This window comes from Hemicordylus capensis, chromosome 6 (assembly GCF_027244095.1).
Source record: "Hemicordylus capensis ecotype Gifberg chromosome 6, rHemCap1.1.pri, whole genome shotgun sequence".
Taxonomy (NCBI): domain Eukaryota; kingdom Metazoa; phylum Chordata; class Lepidosauria; order Squamata; family Cordylidae; genus Hemicordylus; species Hemicordylus capensis.
In genome coordinates, this window is record NC_069662.1 from 25,468,068 (window position 1) to 25,481,639 (window position 13,572).

The 13,572-nt window shown below is 43.0% G+C and overlaps 1 protein-coding gene across 1 annotated transcript; it reads left to right on the forward strand.

Annotated features, from left to right (window-relative positions):
• The first annotated feature begins 317 nt into the window (after window positions 1–317).
• LOC128330964 (vomeronasal type-2 receptor 26-like) lies at window positions 318–13,460 on the forward strand. Its single transcript, XM_053264331.1, has 6 exons — window positions 318–399; window positions 1,766–2,112; window positions 4,010–4,870; window positions 8,052–8,279; window positions 9,621–9,747; window positions 12,559–13,460. Exons 1-6 carry the CDS (start codon window positions 318–320, stop codon window positions 13,458–13,460), a joined length of 2,547 nt encoding a protein of 848 aa, XP_053120306.1.
• The last annotated feature ends 112 nt before the right edge of the window (window positions 13,461–13,572 follow it).

The window sequence follows — 13,572 nt, forward strand, 5'->3', positions numbered from 1 at the left end:
TTCCTTCCCCTTTAATTAACAAGAAGATGTCACTAATTCGGTTTGTTTCTAATGGCCAGTAGTACCATGTCAAGTGACTAATAGCGAAATGTTTTTGAAGGATGTTATAAGCATCCCCACACAATCCAGAGCTAGTGTTAGGGACTAGGTGCAGATGGGACTCAATTTGCTTGCGTTCTGATACTTTGCATTTTATGCTTCTCATGTCAAGCCTATTAGTAACAAGAATAACCTTTCAAGTTAGGCCTCTGTAATGACAGAGATGCTAATGCTGGTGTTCTGGATGAAAAGAAGGAGAATTTGTACGTAGACGGAAAATGTATTCATGCATTCAGAATGATGATGATAGTGCTGTTCCTACTATTACTTCTTCCTCATACAGTATGCAAGGCCCGCCTGGTAAAATGCAGCATCTCTCACCCACATCCTCCATTTCACAAATATCACCAGTCAGGTGACTTTATCCTTGGTGGCATTGCTTCTTTTGCTGCAATCATCTCCGATTCAGTTGCCTTTAATGAAGAACCACCACAAGTACTGCATGATGAGCTTATGTAAGGAGATTTTTTTTTAAGATGTCTGTTTTTCTTGGTCAGTAGAGTGGTACTGAGCCTCCCTTGGATGCCACTACCACAAACTTTATAGGCCAACATGCAGATGGATACTGTACTTGAGCAAATGAAGTGACACACATGCCGGAAGATCATGTTGCTGCGCCGAATCCTGCAGTTGTACTAATGCACTATTACATTCTTGCGCAAAGGTTCCCTGAGGTGTGAATGGATGGAAGAAGAGATTTCCCAGGAAGAGGACCACCACAGGTTGCACTCCTTGTTGTACAAACACAAGAAGGTTTGCTGTCTCACAACATTAGTCTGGAACACAAGCTCTAAACTTATTGGAACTCACCAGCAAAGTATTCTTGCACCAGCACAACAGCCTTGCACATGTGCAATGTTAGTTTGTGTGTTGATCATTGTATTCTTGGTTGTTGATATTAAGCTGTATTTGTTCCAGCTTTCCTTATTTTACTTCTTTTTCTGCTACAACTCTGCTTCATTTATAGTACCTTCATAAGAGAATTGGTAATAAAGGCATTTGAATGAGTGTGTGTGTGTGTGTGTGTGTGTGTGTGTGTGTGAATTTCACAGAAGTATGAAATTACAACACTGAGTGCTGATACCAAGGCTGCTCACATGGCCAAAAACTGAGGGGGGAAAGTGTCCCATCCAGGTTGGGAACTGTGAATGTGTCGCTCCCAATTTTTGGTTGTGTGAGAGCAAACAACTAGGCAGAAGGAGGATATGGGATTATGTGGAAGACAGGAGCTGGACAGGGCAGCTTTTCCTCCAACCTTGGTCAAATGTTGGGTATGAAAGTTAGGTATGACGGTGCTGTCCTACCCAGCTCCTTTCTCCCACACAAGCACATCTTCCTCCTCCCATGTAGCTGACTGTTTGCTCCCACACAACTGAAACTTGGGAGCATGCACAACTCCCAAACCTGGGTAGGACACTTGCCCTGCCCAGTTTTTGGTTGTGTGAATAGACTCACTATTTGGTTGTGTGTTATCTTTATGTAGAAAAACAAAAAAAGAGAGAGAAAATGCTTTTTGAAGCTAGCACTATATTTTTACTATTGTGTCTATATAATTATTACACTGCCCATGTTTCTTGTTCCATGTTTGTGTAGAGTCTTTTATTCTAAGGATTATCTCAGGAAAAGATATATTTATATAATTTCATAAATGTTTATAATTAAAAAGATAAAGGATACCAGAATCATAATGTTACAAATGTAGAACATGATTCTGATTCTAGTGCTGTGCCTAAGAATTACCAGCACATCCTGGCCCTGGCATTTGCAGTGAAGGAGATCAATGAAAACCCTCAACTCTTACCCAACATCACTCTAGGCTTCCATATCTATGACAGCTACTTCATTCCAAAGTGGACTTACTATGCCACAATGCAACTCATATCCACAGCAGATAGATTTCTCCCCAACTACAAATGTGACATTCAGAATAACCTTATAGCAGTCATTGGAGGATTGGATCCCCAAACCTCTTTTTATTTGGCAACTGTCTTGGATGTCTACAAGATTCCACAGGTAGGAGATCTGTTTAGTGTATGGCCCTTCTGGGTCCTATGGTTTTGAGAGAGATGGATACTTTTGCCATAACTATTTGACTCACATACCATGCAACACAATGGTTGGAGGACTACCCAGGCTGCTGGATCTGTATAAACTAGGGGTGTGCGAACCAGCTCGACGTTCAAGAGGTTCAAAGTTGAACCTTTGGGTTTGACGGTCCAGGATCAAACTGAACCACCACCTGTTGGGTACGACCCCGGACCAAACACCCCCAGACTGTTTGGGGTTTTGTGATTTATTTATTTTTTAAAAAAAAAAATTCAAGTCACTTACCCCCTTCAGGGGAGTTCCTTGAGGCAGTGGGGGGGGGGGTTTCCAGAGAGGTTCCCCCTCCCCTCACCAGCCTCCCTTATTGCCGCCAGTGGCCCATTCAGCCACTTTGAACTGAGGCATGGTGACCATTTTGGATGCCGCCAAGCCTGTGCAATTGGCCTCTGTGAGGCCTGGCATGCCGTGCCTCAGTTCGAAGGCCTGAATGGGCCCAAAAGTGGCCAAACAGGTCACTGATGGCAATAAGGGAGACTGGCGGGGGAGGGGGAACCTCTGTGGACCCTCCCCCACCACCTCAAGGAACTCCCCAGAAAGGGGTAAGTAACTTAATTTTTTTTAAAACAAAACCTCGCAAACCCTCCTCCCCAGACCAAACCGTACCAGAGGGGTTCGAGGGGGTGCCAGGCCAGCTGGTTCCGTGCACATCCCTAGTATAAACACCACTAATGGTGTTGTAAAACTGGGCAGTTCAGCTCCATCACAAAGTTGCATAAATGCAGCTGCCTATTGGGAGATAATGAGTTTGGCCTTGTGCAACTATATTTGTGCAATTATATAATGGAGTAGAACTGCTCTGCTGTGCCACACCATCAGTGGTGTTTACACTGAAACAGCAGTGTGGGCCGTGCTCTAACTGCCCACATTGCCTTGCACAGTATATGAGCCATAAGTGTTAGTTGGAGTTTAATTCCTAACCAAATCCACTCATTTTACTGAGTCACTGTACAGACTGCAAACAGTGCATGAAAATATTTCTGGAAACTTTAATAAGTACTAGCTGGGGCACAGAGCAGCCACACTTCTAGTTCTCAGCCCCTCATTCTCAGGCATCCCCCCTCCAATGTTTTTTCCCCTCTGGCCAACAGCCTGGCCAACGGCTCTTTTCAGCTGCCCCTCCCCCACCGCTTTCTTCCCCCGCTGCCTGCCGCCACCGCCTTCTTCACACACACCCAGCTGCTTTCCCCAGTGCCACTTTCTTACATAGGAGCATAGGAAGCTGCCATATACTGAGTCAGACCATTGGTCCATCTTGCTCAGTATTGTCTTCACAGACTGGCAGCGGCTTCTCCAAGGTTGCAGGCTGGAATCTCTCTCAGCCCTATCTTAGAGATGCCAGGGAGGGAACTTGGAAGCTAGATACTCTTCCCAGAGTGGCTCCATCCCGTACGGGGAATATCTTACAATGCTCACACTTCTTATCTCCCTTTCGTATGCAACCAGGGTGGACCCTGCTTAGCTTAAGGGGACAAGTCATGCTTGCTATCACAAGTCTAGCTGTCTCTCTTCTTCAACCCCCCAAATGCCACTTTCCCTGCCACCGCTTTCTTCACCACCACTACCACCCACCGCCACCTTCTCGCTTTTCCGGGCACTGCTCTCTCACCCGTTCATCTATTTCTGCCTGTTTGCTCTTGCGAGAGCTACCACACATGGGATTAGTGACAGTAAGAGAAATATTTTAAGAGAAATATAGATAGATAGATAGATAGATAGATAGATAGATAGATAGATAGATAGATAGATTTTATTTTATTTTATTTTATTTTATTATTTTCTGCCTCCTCTCCATGTCTCTCTTTAGCTCATATATGGCTATGCACCAGTGATGAATGACAAAACCCCAGGACTTACCTTCCACCAGTTGACTCCAAGGGAATCCTTCCAGGACACAGCAATTCTCTCTTTGTTGATACATTTCAAGTGGACATGGGTTGGAATCCTCATTATGTCCACTGATACTGGAAAAAGATTTTTGCAAGCTGTCTCTCCAAAATTGACTCAAATGGGTATTTGTTTTGCCTTCCTGGAAACAATCCCAACACTTTCTTTTCTTTCTGAAATTAATGACCAGCTTCGAAACATGGCGAAAATACATGACAGAATCATGGCTAGCAAGGCCAATATAGTGATTGTCTATGGGGATACATTTTCTATGGTATACTTGAGATGGTTGCCATACCTCTCAGAACCAGAACATGTTACAAATAAACCAAGAGGAAAAGTGTGGATCATGACAGCACAGATGGAGCTCACTGCAATAATCTATCAGAAGAATTGGGATCTAGATATGTTTCATGGTGCTCTGTCCTTCACAATTTACTCCAATGACATACCAGGATTTCACCAGTTTGTTGAGAGCAGAAATCCTTCCAGAACAAAAGAAGATGGTTTTATCAGGGACTTCTGGCAACAGGCCTTCATTTGTGTATTTTCTAATCCAGTTGTAGACATGGTGAAGGGGGATATTTGCACTGGAAAGGAAAAACTAGACAGCCTTCCGGAGTCTTTTTTTGACCTGAGGATGACTGGCCACAGCTACAACATCTATAATGCTGTCTATGCTGTGGCCCATGCTTTACATGCTATGTCCTCATCTAAGCTGAAATACAAAGCAATTGTGGAAGGAGAAGGACTGGAGCTTCAGTATCAACTGGCATGGCAGGTATTAGGCTGAGCATGCCCACCTGGCACAACATCAGATCTGTTGGTGTAGCAAATTCTGATCTGTATAGTTAACATTTAATGATTATATCAGATTGTTGTGGGAGAAAAGAAAAATTAAGAAATTGGTTTGTAAATACCTTTTAACATATATGAACATTATATAATTAACAGTTGTAGTAACAATAAATAAGATAAATCTAACAACGAGTGGAGTGCACAATTGGGTATAGTCTAACAAAGAGCTGGGTGGTTTGAGAAAACTGCTGGTGAGTCTGTAAGTGGGGAACATGTCTATAAAATGCCAGCAACAGAGTGTGTGCTCCCAGTAGATGTAGAGCCTGAACCCACCCAAGTCTGGTTTCCACACTTTGCATCCAACATTCTCCTGACAATCTCCACCAAACTTCAATTCTTATTTACAATTTCTGGGAGGATGTCAGGAGAATGTGAGGCAGAGAAACTCAGGAACCAGACTTGGGTAGGTTTAGACATTACACCTTCCAGTATTGTGTGCAGGGCTGCTGAGAGCTGGTTTGGGTCCTGGTAAAAAAAAAAATTTGGGCCCCCCCAGCAAGTAAAGTAAACATTTCCACTAGTGCCTCTGCCTCTACTCCTTCCCGCTTTCTCTGCTGCTCCTTCATGGCAGGTGGGGGAGCAACTTGGGCTAATTGTGATGAAGATGGAGGCAAGCGGGCAGGAGGCTGTGAGCCTGTGGGCTATTATTATTAGATAGATAGATGATGGGACTAAATGGGGTCTATCCAGAAGCCTGGGCTTAAGTGAATTCATGTGGATCCTGTATTGAAATGTGTCTTTGCATGCATGCAATGCAATGCAATGCAATGCAATGGTGTGTGTGTGTGTGTGTGTGTGTGTGTGTGTGTGTGTGTGTTGGGGGTGGATTCCTTTTCTGCTTGGAATACCAGCTCAGGAGTGCTTTTGCTGGGAGTGGAGCAGGTGTACTTAACTAGGAGGACCAACCGCCCTCCACAAGCCGAATGCTGGCCTTTGCCACTAGTCTTTCTTGGTCTTTCAAAGGATCCTGAAGTGGGGAGGAGCTGAACTGCCTCCATTTGCTAGCCCATTTGCTAGGTGACTGGATCTGAAGCTGCGGTAGGGTGTGAGGGAGCCCACTGATTGAGAAAGCAAGAGAAGCTGCACTGGGAGAGTTTCCAGGCAGCTGGGTAGGCGGGATGGTAGGAGCAAATCTTTGGGGTGGGGATTGGAGCAAGGCGCTGAGCTGCGAACATCCAGGCTGATCCAGTTCCACGAGTGGGACGTCGGTGGCTCAGAGTGAAAGTCCATAGTTGAGAGGACACACTTTGCCAGCCTGCGGAAGCACGTGGACTATTTTGGCAAGGCAACAAGGGCCAGAAGTGCTGGCCAAACACAGTGTGGCGACGGTGTGGCTGCCCACTCGGGCCAGTTCCCCTGCATTCGTCAACTGCAATGAGTCTCTCTCAGTCTTGGGCACAGGCAGGGTGAAATTTACAACATTTTATCCATGACTTAGATGAAGCGATGCACACCCTGGTCAGGCTGAGGCTCCCTTCTGGACTGCCAGGCCCCAGTAATTTGTACCAGCTCCCCCCACCCCCCTGGTTGGCCCTGATTGTGTGGCCTCAGTTGCCGACATCTTACCAACATGTTCCCCAGCCTTTCTAAGCTGTTAGATTATTTTAAGTATGCAAAGAATCCTGGTTAGAACTTACTACCTTTGAAATCAAAAGGACATTCCCCCCCCTTTAACTTAAGGCCTATTAATGTGTAATATTAATGAGGTACCTCATTAACAATCATAATGAGTTGCAGAGGTACTTGCAACTGGTACCTCTGAGTACTAGTTACAGGGGAGCAATGGCAGGAGAGAGGGCACGCCCTCAACTCCTGCCTGTGGCTTCCAGCGGCATCTGGTGGGCCACTGTGCAAAACAGGATGCTGGACTAGATGGGACTTGGGCCTGATCCAGCAGGGCTGTTCTTATGTTCTTATATGGGCTTAGTCAAGGGCTGGCAGTCTAGGCCACCCCATCCCTGGCAGAGCCACACAGAAGATTTAGGAGCTTGACTACCAAGCCTGAGGTTGCCAGTTAGAATCCCTGCTGGTATCTTTCCCAGACTATGGAAAATACCTATATCAGGCAGCAGTGATATAGGAAGATGCTGAGAAGCATCATCTCATACTGTGTGGGAGATGGCAATGGTAAACCCCTCCTGTATTCTACCAAAGACAACACAGTGCTCTGTGATCGCCAGGAGTTGACACCGACTTGATGGCACACTTTACTTTTAATTCATACAGTCACATAAGCATGTGCCAGCCCTCCATGCTGGCATGCAATGCAGTTTCTGACACCAGCCTGGGGAGTGAGGAAGGGCGTGCCTTTATGCCGTAGTCCAGCAGCATCCCCTCTGCTTTTGCAGCCTCCTTCCAGCTTGGATCGCATGTTCATTTTCTGCAAGGAAAGCCCTCAGCAAACCCTCTCTCCTCCCCGGATCTCCTCCCTCCAAAAATATTCAAAGAGCAAAAAGGTAACTATGCTCAGGCTCAAAGGCAAGGCAGCGTCCTATGTGCATTTCAGAAGCTTGACTTGCTCTTATCATGCTCCTCCCTGCAGCCCTTCCAGTTTATCCAGAAAATTCGCTAAAATATAGGATTTTTAAAAATCCAGACATACATTGGGATGTGGTGAAATCAGAAGGGAAAGCCCGAATTCTGTGTGAAGTGCTTCCAAAGATTTTGCATGGACTTTGGAGCAAATCTGGTCAATGTGCGGATGCACACATTCCCTTCTGGAAGAGATTTGAGTTAAAAGTCCTGCGTGGAAAGTGCCCAGGAGGACTTTCCATGATGGGTTGGGGCTTGCACCTGCTGATTTCAACAATGGATCTACAGGCTGTCTTGATTGCCTGTCTCCTGGATTTGCAGACCCAAAGAAAGTTGCTGCTCATGCACTACTGATGGGATAGGAGATCATCTGCCCTCCAATCCATTCCGAAATCAGTGTGTAAACAAGCCTAATGTGTGAACAGGGTGACAGTTTACTTGATTTCATTATAGTGCCCACCTGCTTTCATAGTTCCCCATTGCTGTTCTCCTCTTACTCAATTTACAACCCAGCACGCTGTTGCACCCCTGCAGCCTTTTCTAAACTCTTGTCCTGTTCTTTTCCCTTTCAGCTCCATAACTTTCTGAGAGGTGTCTCATTTAACAACAGTGCTGGGGATAAGGTTTTCTTAAACCAAAATGGGCACTTAATAGCTGCTTTTGATGTTATGAACTGGATTATTTCCTCTAACCAATCCTTTCATAGGGTGAAAGTTGGGAGGGTGGATCCCCAGGCTCCTCCAGATGAAGCATTCATCATCAATGAAAGTGCCATAACCTGGCCCACATGGTTTAACCAGGTACATCTCATTGGTCCTGTTGTTGACAATTTGAGAAATTTTCTAGTTCTGAGTGAGCCCTGAGTATTAGACCTAATCTGAAAAGTTAATGGCATGTTCACGTCCCTTATAAAACACTGATTTCCCCTTTCTACTGAAAATAGCATTACTTATGAATCCATATTTCAAAAGGGGACCCACAAGCTTTTTGCCCTAACATCTGTTCTGTACTGTTAAATTTGACATAAGAAGAATATACACCATTAGCGTTCCTATGTAATCAGGATTGGAGGGAAATCCTGAAAGGAACACACTATTAGCAATCCACAAATTATTCTTCTTTACTTACCCTAGTGGGACCCAGAAATTACACTGATATAGGTTTGACTGCTTTAAGCTTCTTTAAGAGGTTTTTCCTGATGAGCGGAACCATTCGCCATATCACTCTGTAATAACAATAAGATTTTTGGTTTAACCATTTTAAAAAATCACTCAGTGCAGCAATGCTACTTTTATGTTAATGGATCAACAAAACTGAACTTTTGAATTGGTATGAGAAAGGAAATGTAAAATTAAAACAGTAAAATTTAACATCCAGAATTTATTTTGGAAGTAAAGATCTGTCATACTGGAATGATGAAAGAGCTTCTCATTTGTTAGGTTCACTACAGTGACCATGAATGCCCTGCCCGAAACGGAAGTTTGTTTTTGTTGATGTATTAATATGAAGGCAATTTTCTCATTGAGAAGCATCATTAAAAGGCAAGAAAGGCAAAACAATATTGGATAAATGGAGAAAAGTGATTTTTTGAATTTTGTTTGGAGTGAGAAACTCAGTGTTTCGTCTAGAATGATATATAATCAAAATTGTTAAGGAAGGTAGGACTGGGACAGAGCAAAAGGAAACAAAGACCCTAGCACAGATCTTTCAAAAATTACAATGCCAGTACAGGATAAAGCCAAGAAGAAGAGACTCCCATATCACTTTAGTTACGTGAAAAGGTCTCCGAATGTTCAGAATTCCGTGTTAATTATCTCAATATTACATTTTACATTTGCACTGCTAACTGGGCAAAGAGGCACCTTTTACCGTGGTGATTCTCTTTATTTAGCAGGGGGAGAGTAACTGGCCCTATCCACCCCCAGCACAGTACCTCCAGTGACTGTTGCTGGTGTCTATCTTGTGTTTCTTTTTAGAATGTGAGCCCTTTGGGGACAGGGAGCCATCTTGTTTATTTATTATTTCTCTTTGTAAACCGCCCTGAGCCATTTTTGGAAGGGCGGTATAGAAATCAAATTAATAATAATAATAATAGTAGTAGTAGTAGTAGTAGTAATAATTTCCTTTCATTTCTGGATTAGGTACAGCCTCTTTCTCAATGTACTATGAATTGTTATCCTGGGTATAGCAGGAAATTTAAGGAAGGGAAGCCATTTTGTTGCTATGATTGCTTCACATGTTCAGAAGGGACAATTTCAAACCAGACAGGTAAGATATATACTGATGCCACACAAGTCCTCTTTAAAAGTTATTTGAAAGATCCAATACGGATGGGAGCTGAAGCACAGGAAAAAAGTGTGTGTGTGATAATTTTCTCTTTTTATTGTGCACAAATTAAGCCAATATGCATTACAATTGATGCCATCCAGACGAACAAAGTGCAGTACTTTGTCAAAATTCCTGGTGCTGATGCTGAGTTCCCAACACTGGCACTTACATGTGTGGTGAACTTCAATGATCTTTCCTTTACTTGGAAGCACTCTGTGCCACCTGAATATACATCCCTGAGGACTGCCCAACCCTCAGACACATATTTTTGGGTGACACAGAGCACATTCAAGGAAAGAGGAGGTTGTTGAAATTTAGCCCCCGACACACACAATTGCTGGTGCTGCATTAGTTGAAAGCATCAGCAGCACCCATCTTTACAATGGATGTTAGCCCTTTTATTCTGTGCCTCAAAAGATTCTCCAAAGATTCTCAGGGAGAGAATATGAGGTGGGAAATTCTGAAGATTTTCTGCTGAGCTTTAAAATATTCTTGGAATATTCATTAAATAATTCTCACTTGATCATTTCCAAAAATTGTGTTTTCTGAAATAAGAAACATTCCCCTAACAGGCTTATATTCAAACATCTTAGGGAGGGAAATATAGAAAACAGAGGGGATAGTCCTGGAATAAATTGATCTTCACTAAGATCAGTTTACTAAAACTAAACTGATTGTAGAAATGGAAAATTTGAGAAGAAGGCAACTGAGGTGATCAGGGGCTTAGAGCATCCTTTCAAGTCAAGGCTACAACACCTGGGGCTTTTTAGTTTAGAAAAAATACAACTGAGGGGAAACATGATTGATTGATTGATTGCCGTCAAGTTGGTGTCAACTCTCTATAAAACCATGCATGATGTGGAGAAATTTTTCTCCCTCTCACATAACTCTAGAACCAGGTATCATCCCATGAAACTTATTGCAAAGAAATTTAGGACAGACAAAAGGGAGTACTTTTTCACACAATGTATCAAATCAAATCAAATTTATTATTGCAGTCCATGACCAAGAAAACAAGCAATAAAAACAATACAATACAATAAATATATACAATATCAAAAGAATAAATTAGACAAAACTGAGTTACAAGATGGCAAGGTCATACACAGCTAAGTTTATCTCGTCTCATTTTACATGTCGCAGACACAAAATGTATAAACAACCTTTTGAATTCTCTGCCAGCAGCCTGGCTTTAAGAGGGCTTTATAACAACAACAACAATAACAACAAAAATATTTATATATCACTTTTCAACAAAAGTTTCCAAAGCGATTTACATAGAGAAATAATAAATAAATGAGATGGATCCCTGTCCCCAAAGCGCTCACAATCTAAAAGCAACATAGGATAGACACCAGCAACTGTCACTGGAGGTACTGGGCTGGGGGTGGACAGGGCCAGTTACTCTCCCCCTGCTAAATAAAGAGAATCGCCACATTAAAAAGGTGCCTCTTTGCGCAGCTAGCAGGGGTTTAGATAAATTCATGGAGGACAGGTCTATCAATGGCTACTAGACTGAGGGCTATAGGCCACCTCCAGCCTCAGAGGCAAGATCCCTACAAATACCAGTTGCAGGGAAGTAACAGCAGGAGAGAGGGCATGCCTTCAGCCCTTGCCTGTGGACTTCCCAGAGGCATCTGGTGGGCCACTGTGTGAAGCAGAATGCTGGACTAGATGGGCCTTGGGCCTGTTCCAGCAAGGCTGTTGTTATGCTTTTATGTTACATTTGAACCAATTAAGGTAGAGAGCCTTGGATTAGCCTTTATTATTTATAAACCTTTCTTTGTTGGAGGTTGCTGCAAATTCATCAGGATGTCCAAAGCATACTCTTAAAACAAGTTGAGAGTTCTGCTTGCTTTAACAATATCTCTCCACAGCACCAAAACAAAAACTCCCAAGAACTCATTTTGTTTTGCAAAAAGCAGGGAGTATAGGTGCTTCAAAATTCAAGTTAACAAAGTCCTGAGTCTAGGCTTTTAGACTCGGGAAGTCCAGACTTTTCTCCTCTGCTCTTCCCCAAATGTTATTTTGTTTATAAAATAAACTTTATATTTATATACCACTTTTCAACAAAAGTTCCCACAGCAGTTTACATAGATATAAATAAATTGAAGGAAGGAAGGAAGGAAGGAAGGAAGGAAGGAAGGAAGGAAGGAAGGAAATGTCTCCCTGTCTCTAAAGGCTCACAATCTAAAAAGGAAATAAAAAATAGACACCACCAGCAGCCACTGGAGGGATGCTGTGCTGGGGATGGATAGGGCCAGTTGCTCTCCCCCTGCTAAATGAAGAGAATCATCACTTTTAAAAGGTGACTCTTTGTTCAGTTAGCAGCTTTAAAAAAAAGATTAAAAGCTGTTTATAAAAGCTGTTTATCTAGCCCCCCCTCCCTCTGCCCCCTGCCAAAGGATGCTCCTTAAGTATTCTGGAGCTCTGAATTCTTTGTTAAAATTCCCCCATAGAGCCATCTATGGAGTAATATGGGTATTAGAATTATTCCTGTGTGAGAATGACCCAGTGGTGAGAATATGGGTATTTGGAGAATAATTCTCCAAAATATTATCATTCCTTCTAGGTGAATCATAACTGAATAAAATTGAATTGGGGAAATATTCTTTGTCAAGTCTACCACAATGACCCTGTGATATGAGAGAAGGAAATTTTATCTGTATGAGAGAAAGACTTAGGACAAGTTGATGAGATTTATGACAGGTTTGTTTGTCAAGTTTAAGACCACATGGTTTTCTTTTTCAGACATGAATGACTGCTATAAATGTCCCAATGAAACATATCCAAACAAAAACAAGGATTTATGTATTCCCAAGTATATAAGCTTCTTGTCTTATGAAAAGCCTCTGGGGCTCAGCTTAGCCTGTTTTGCTCTTTCCTTTTGTCTGATCACAGCTCTGGTGCTAGGCACATTTATGAAGTATCACAACACTCCCATCGTCAAAGCCAACAACCGGAGCATCACCTACACTCTCCTCATCTCCCTCCTCCTCTGCTTCCTTTCTGCACTGCTATTCATTGGACATCCTGAGAAGGTGGTGTGTCTCCTCCGGCAAACTGCTTTTGGCATCATCTTCTCTGTGGCTGTTTCTTGTGTGCTGGCAAAAACCATTATGGTGGTTCTGGCTTTCATGATCACCAAACCAGGAAGCAGGATAAGGAAATGGGTGGGGAAAGGACTGGCCAACTCCATTGTTCTTTCCTGCTCTTTTATTCAAGCAAGCATTTGTATTGTATGGCTAGCAACCTCTCCTCCATTTCCAGATGCTGACAAGCACTCGGTGAGTGAAGAAATCACACTTGGATGTAACGAGGGATCTGTAACCATGTTTTACTGTGTTCTTGGCTATATGGGCTTCCTGGCCATTATCAGTTTCACTGTGGCTTTTCTGGTGAGGAGGTTACCTGACAGTTTCAATGAAGCTAAGTTCATCACTTTCAGCATGTTGGTCTTTTGCAGTGTGTGGTTATCCTTTGTTCCTACCTACCTGAGCACTAAGGGAAAATATATGGTAGCTGTGGAGATCTTTTCTATCATAGTCTCCAGTGCTGGACTGCTGGGTTGCATCTTTTTCCCCAAATGTTACATTATTGTGTTGAGACCTGAGCTGAACAGCAGGGAACAGATAATAAAAAGAAAGACCTGAAGAATGTGTCTGTGTCTTTTGCCATAGTTTGCAATCCAGAGGATATTTGCTCTGATGCAAAAGCACTTTTCCTAGATCTCTGCTTTGCGCACCAGCCCTTTATCAATCAAGG

Excerpts from the sequence above, each read along its gene's own strand:
- LOC128330964 (XM_053264331.1), top strand. The coding sequence starts at position 318 with ATGTATTCATGCATTCAGAATGATGATGATAGTGCTGTTCCTACTATT. Across the intron at positions 2,113-4,009 it reads ATGTCTACAAGATTCCACAG|CTCATATATGGCTATGCACC; the intron begins GTAGGAGATCTG and ends GTCTCTCTTTAG. Across the intron at positions 4,871-8,051 it reads AGTATCAACTGGCATGGCAG|CTCCATAACTTTCTGAGAGG; the intron begins GTATTAGGCTGA and ends TTTCCCTTTCAG.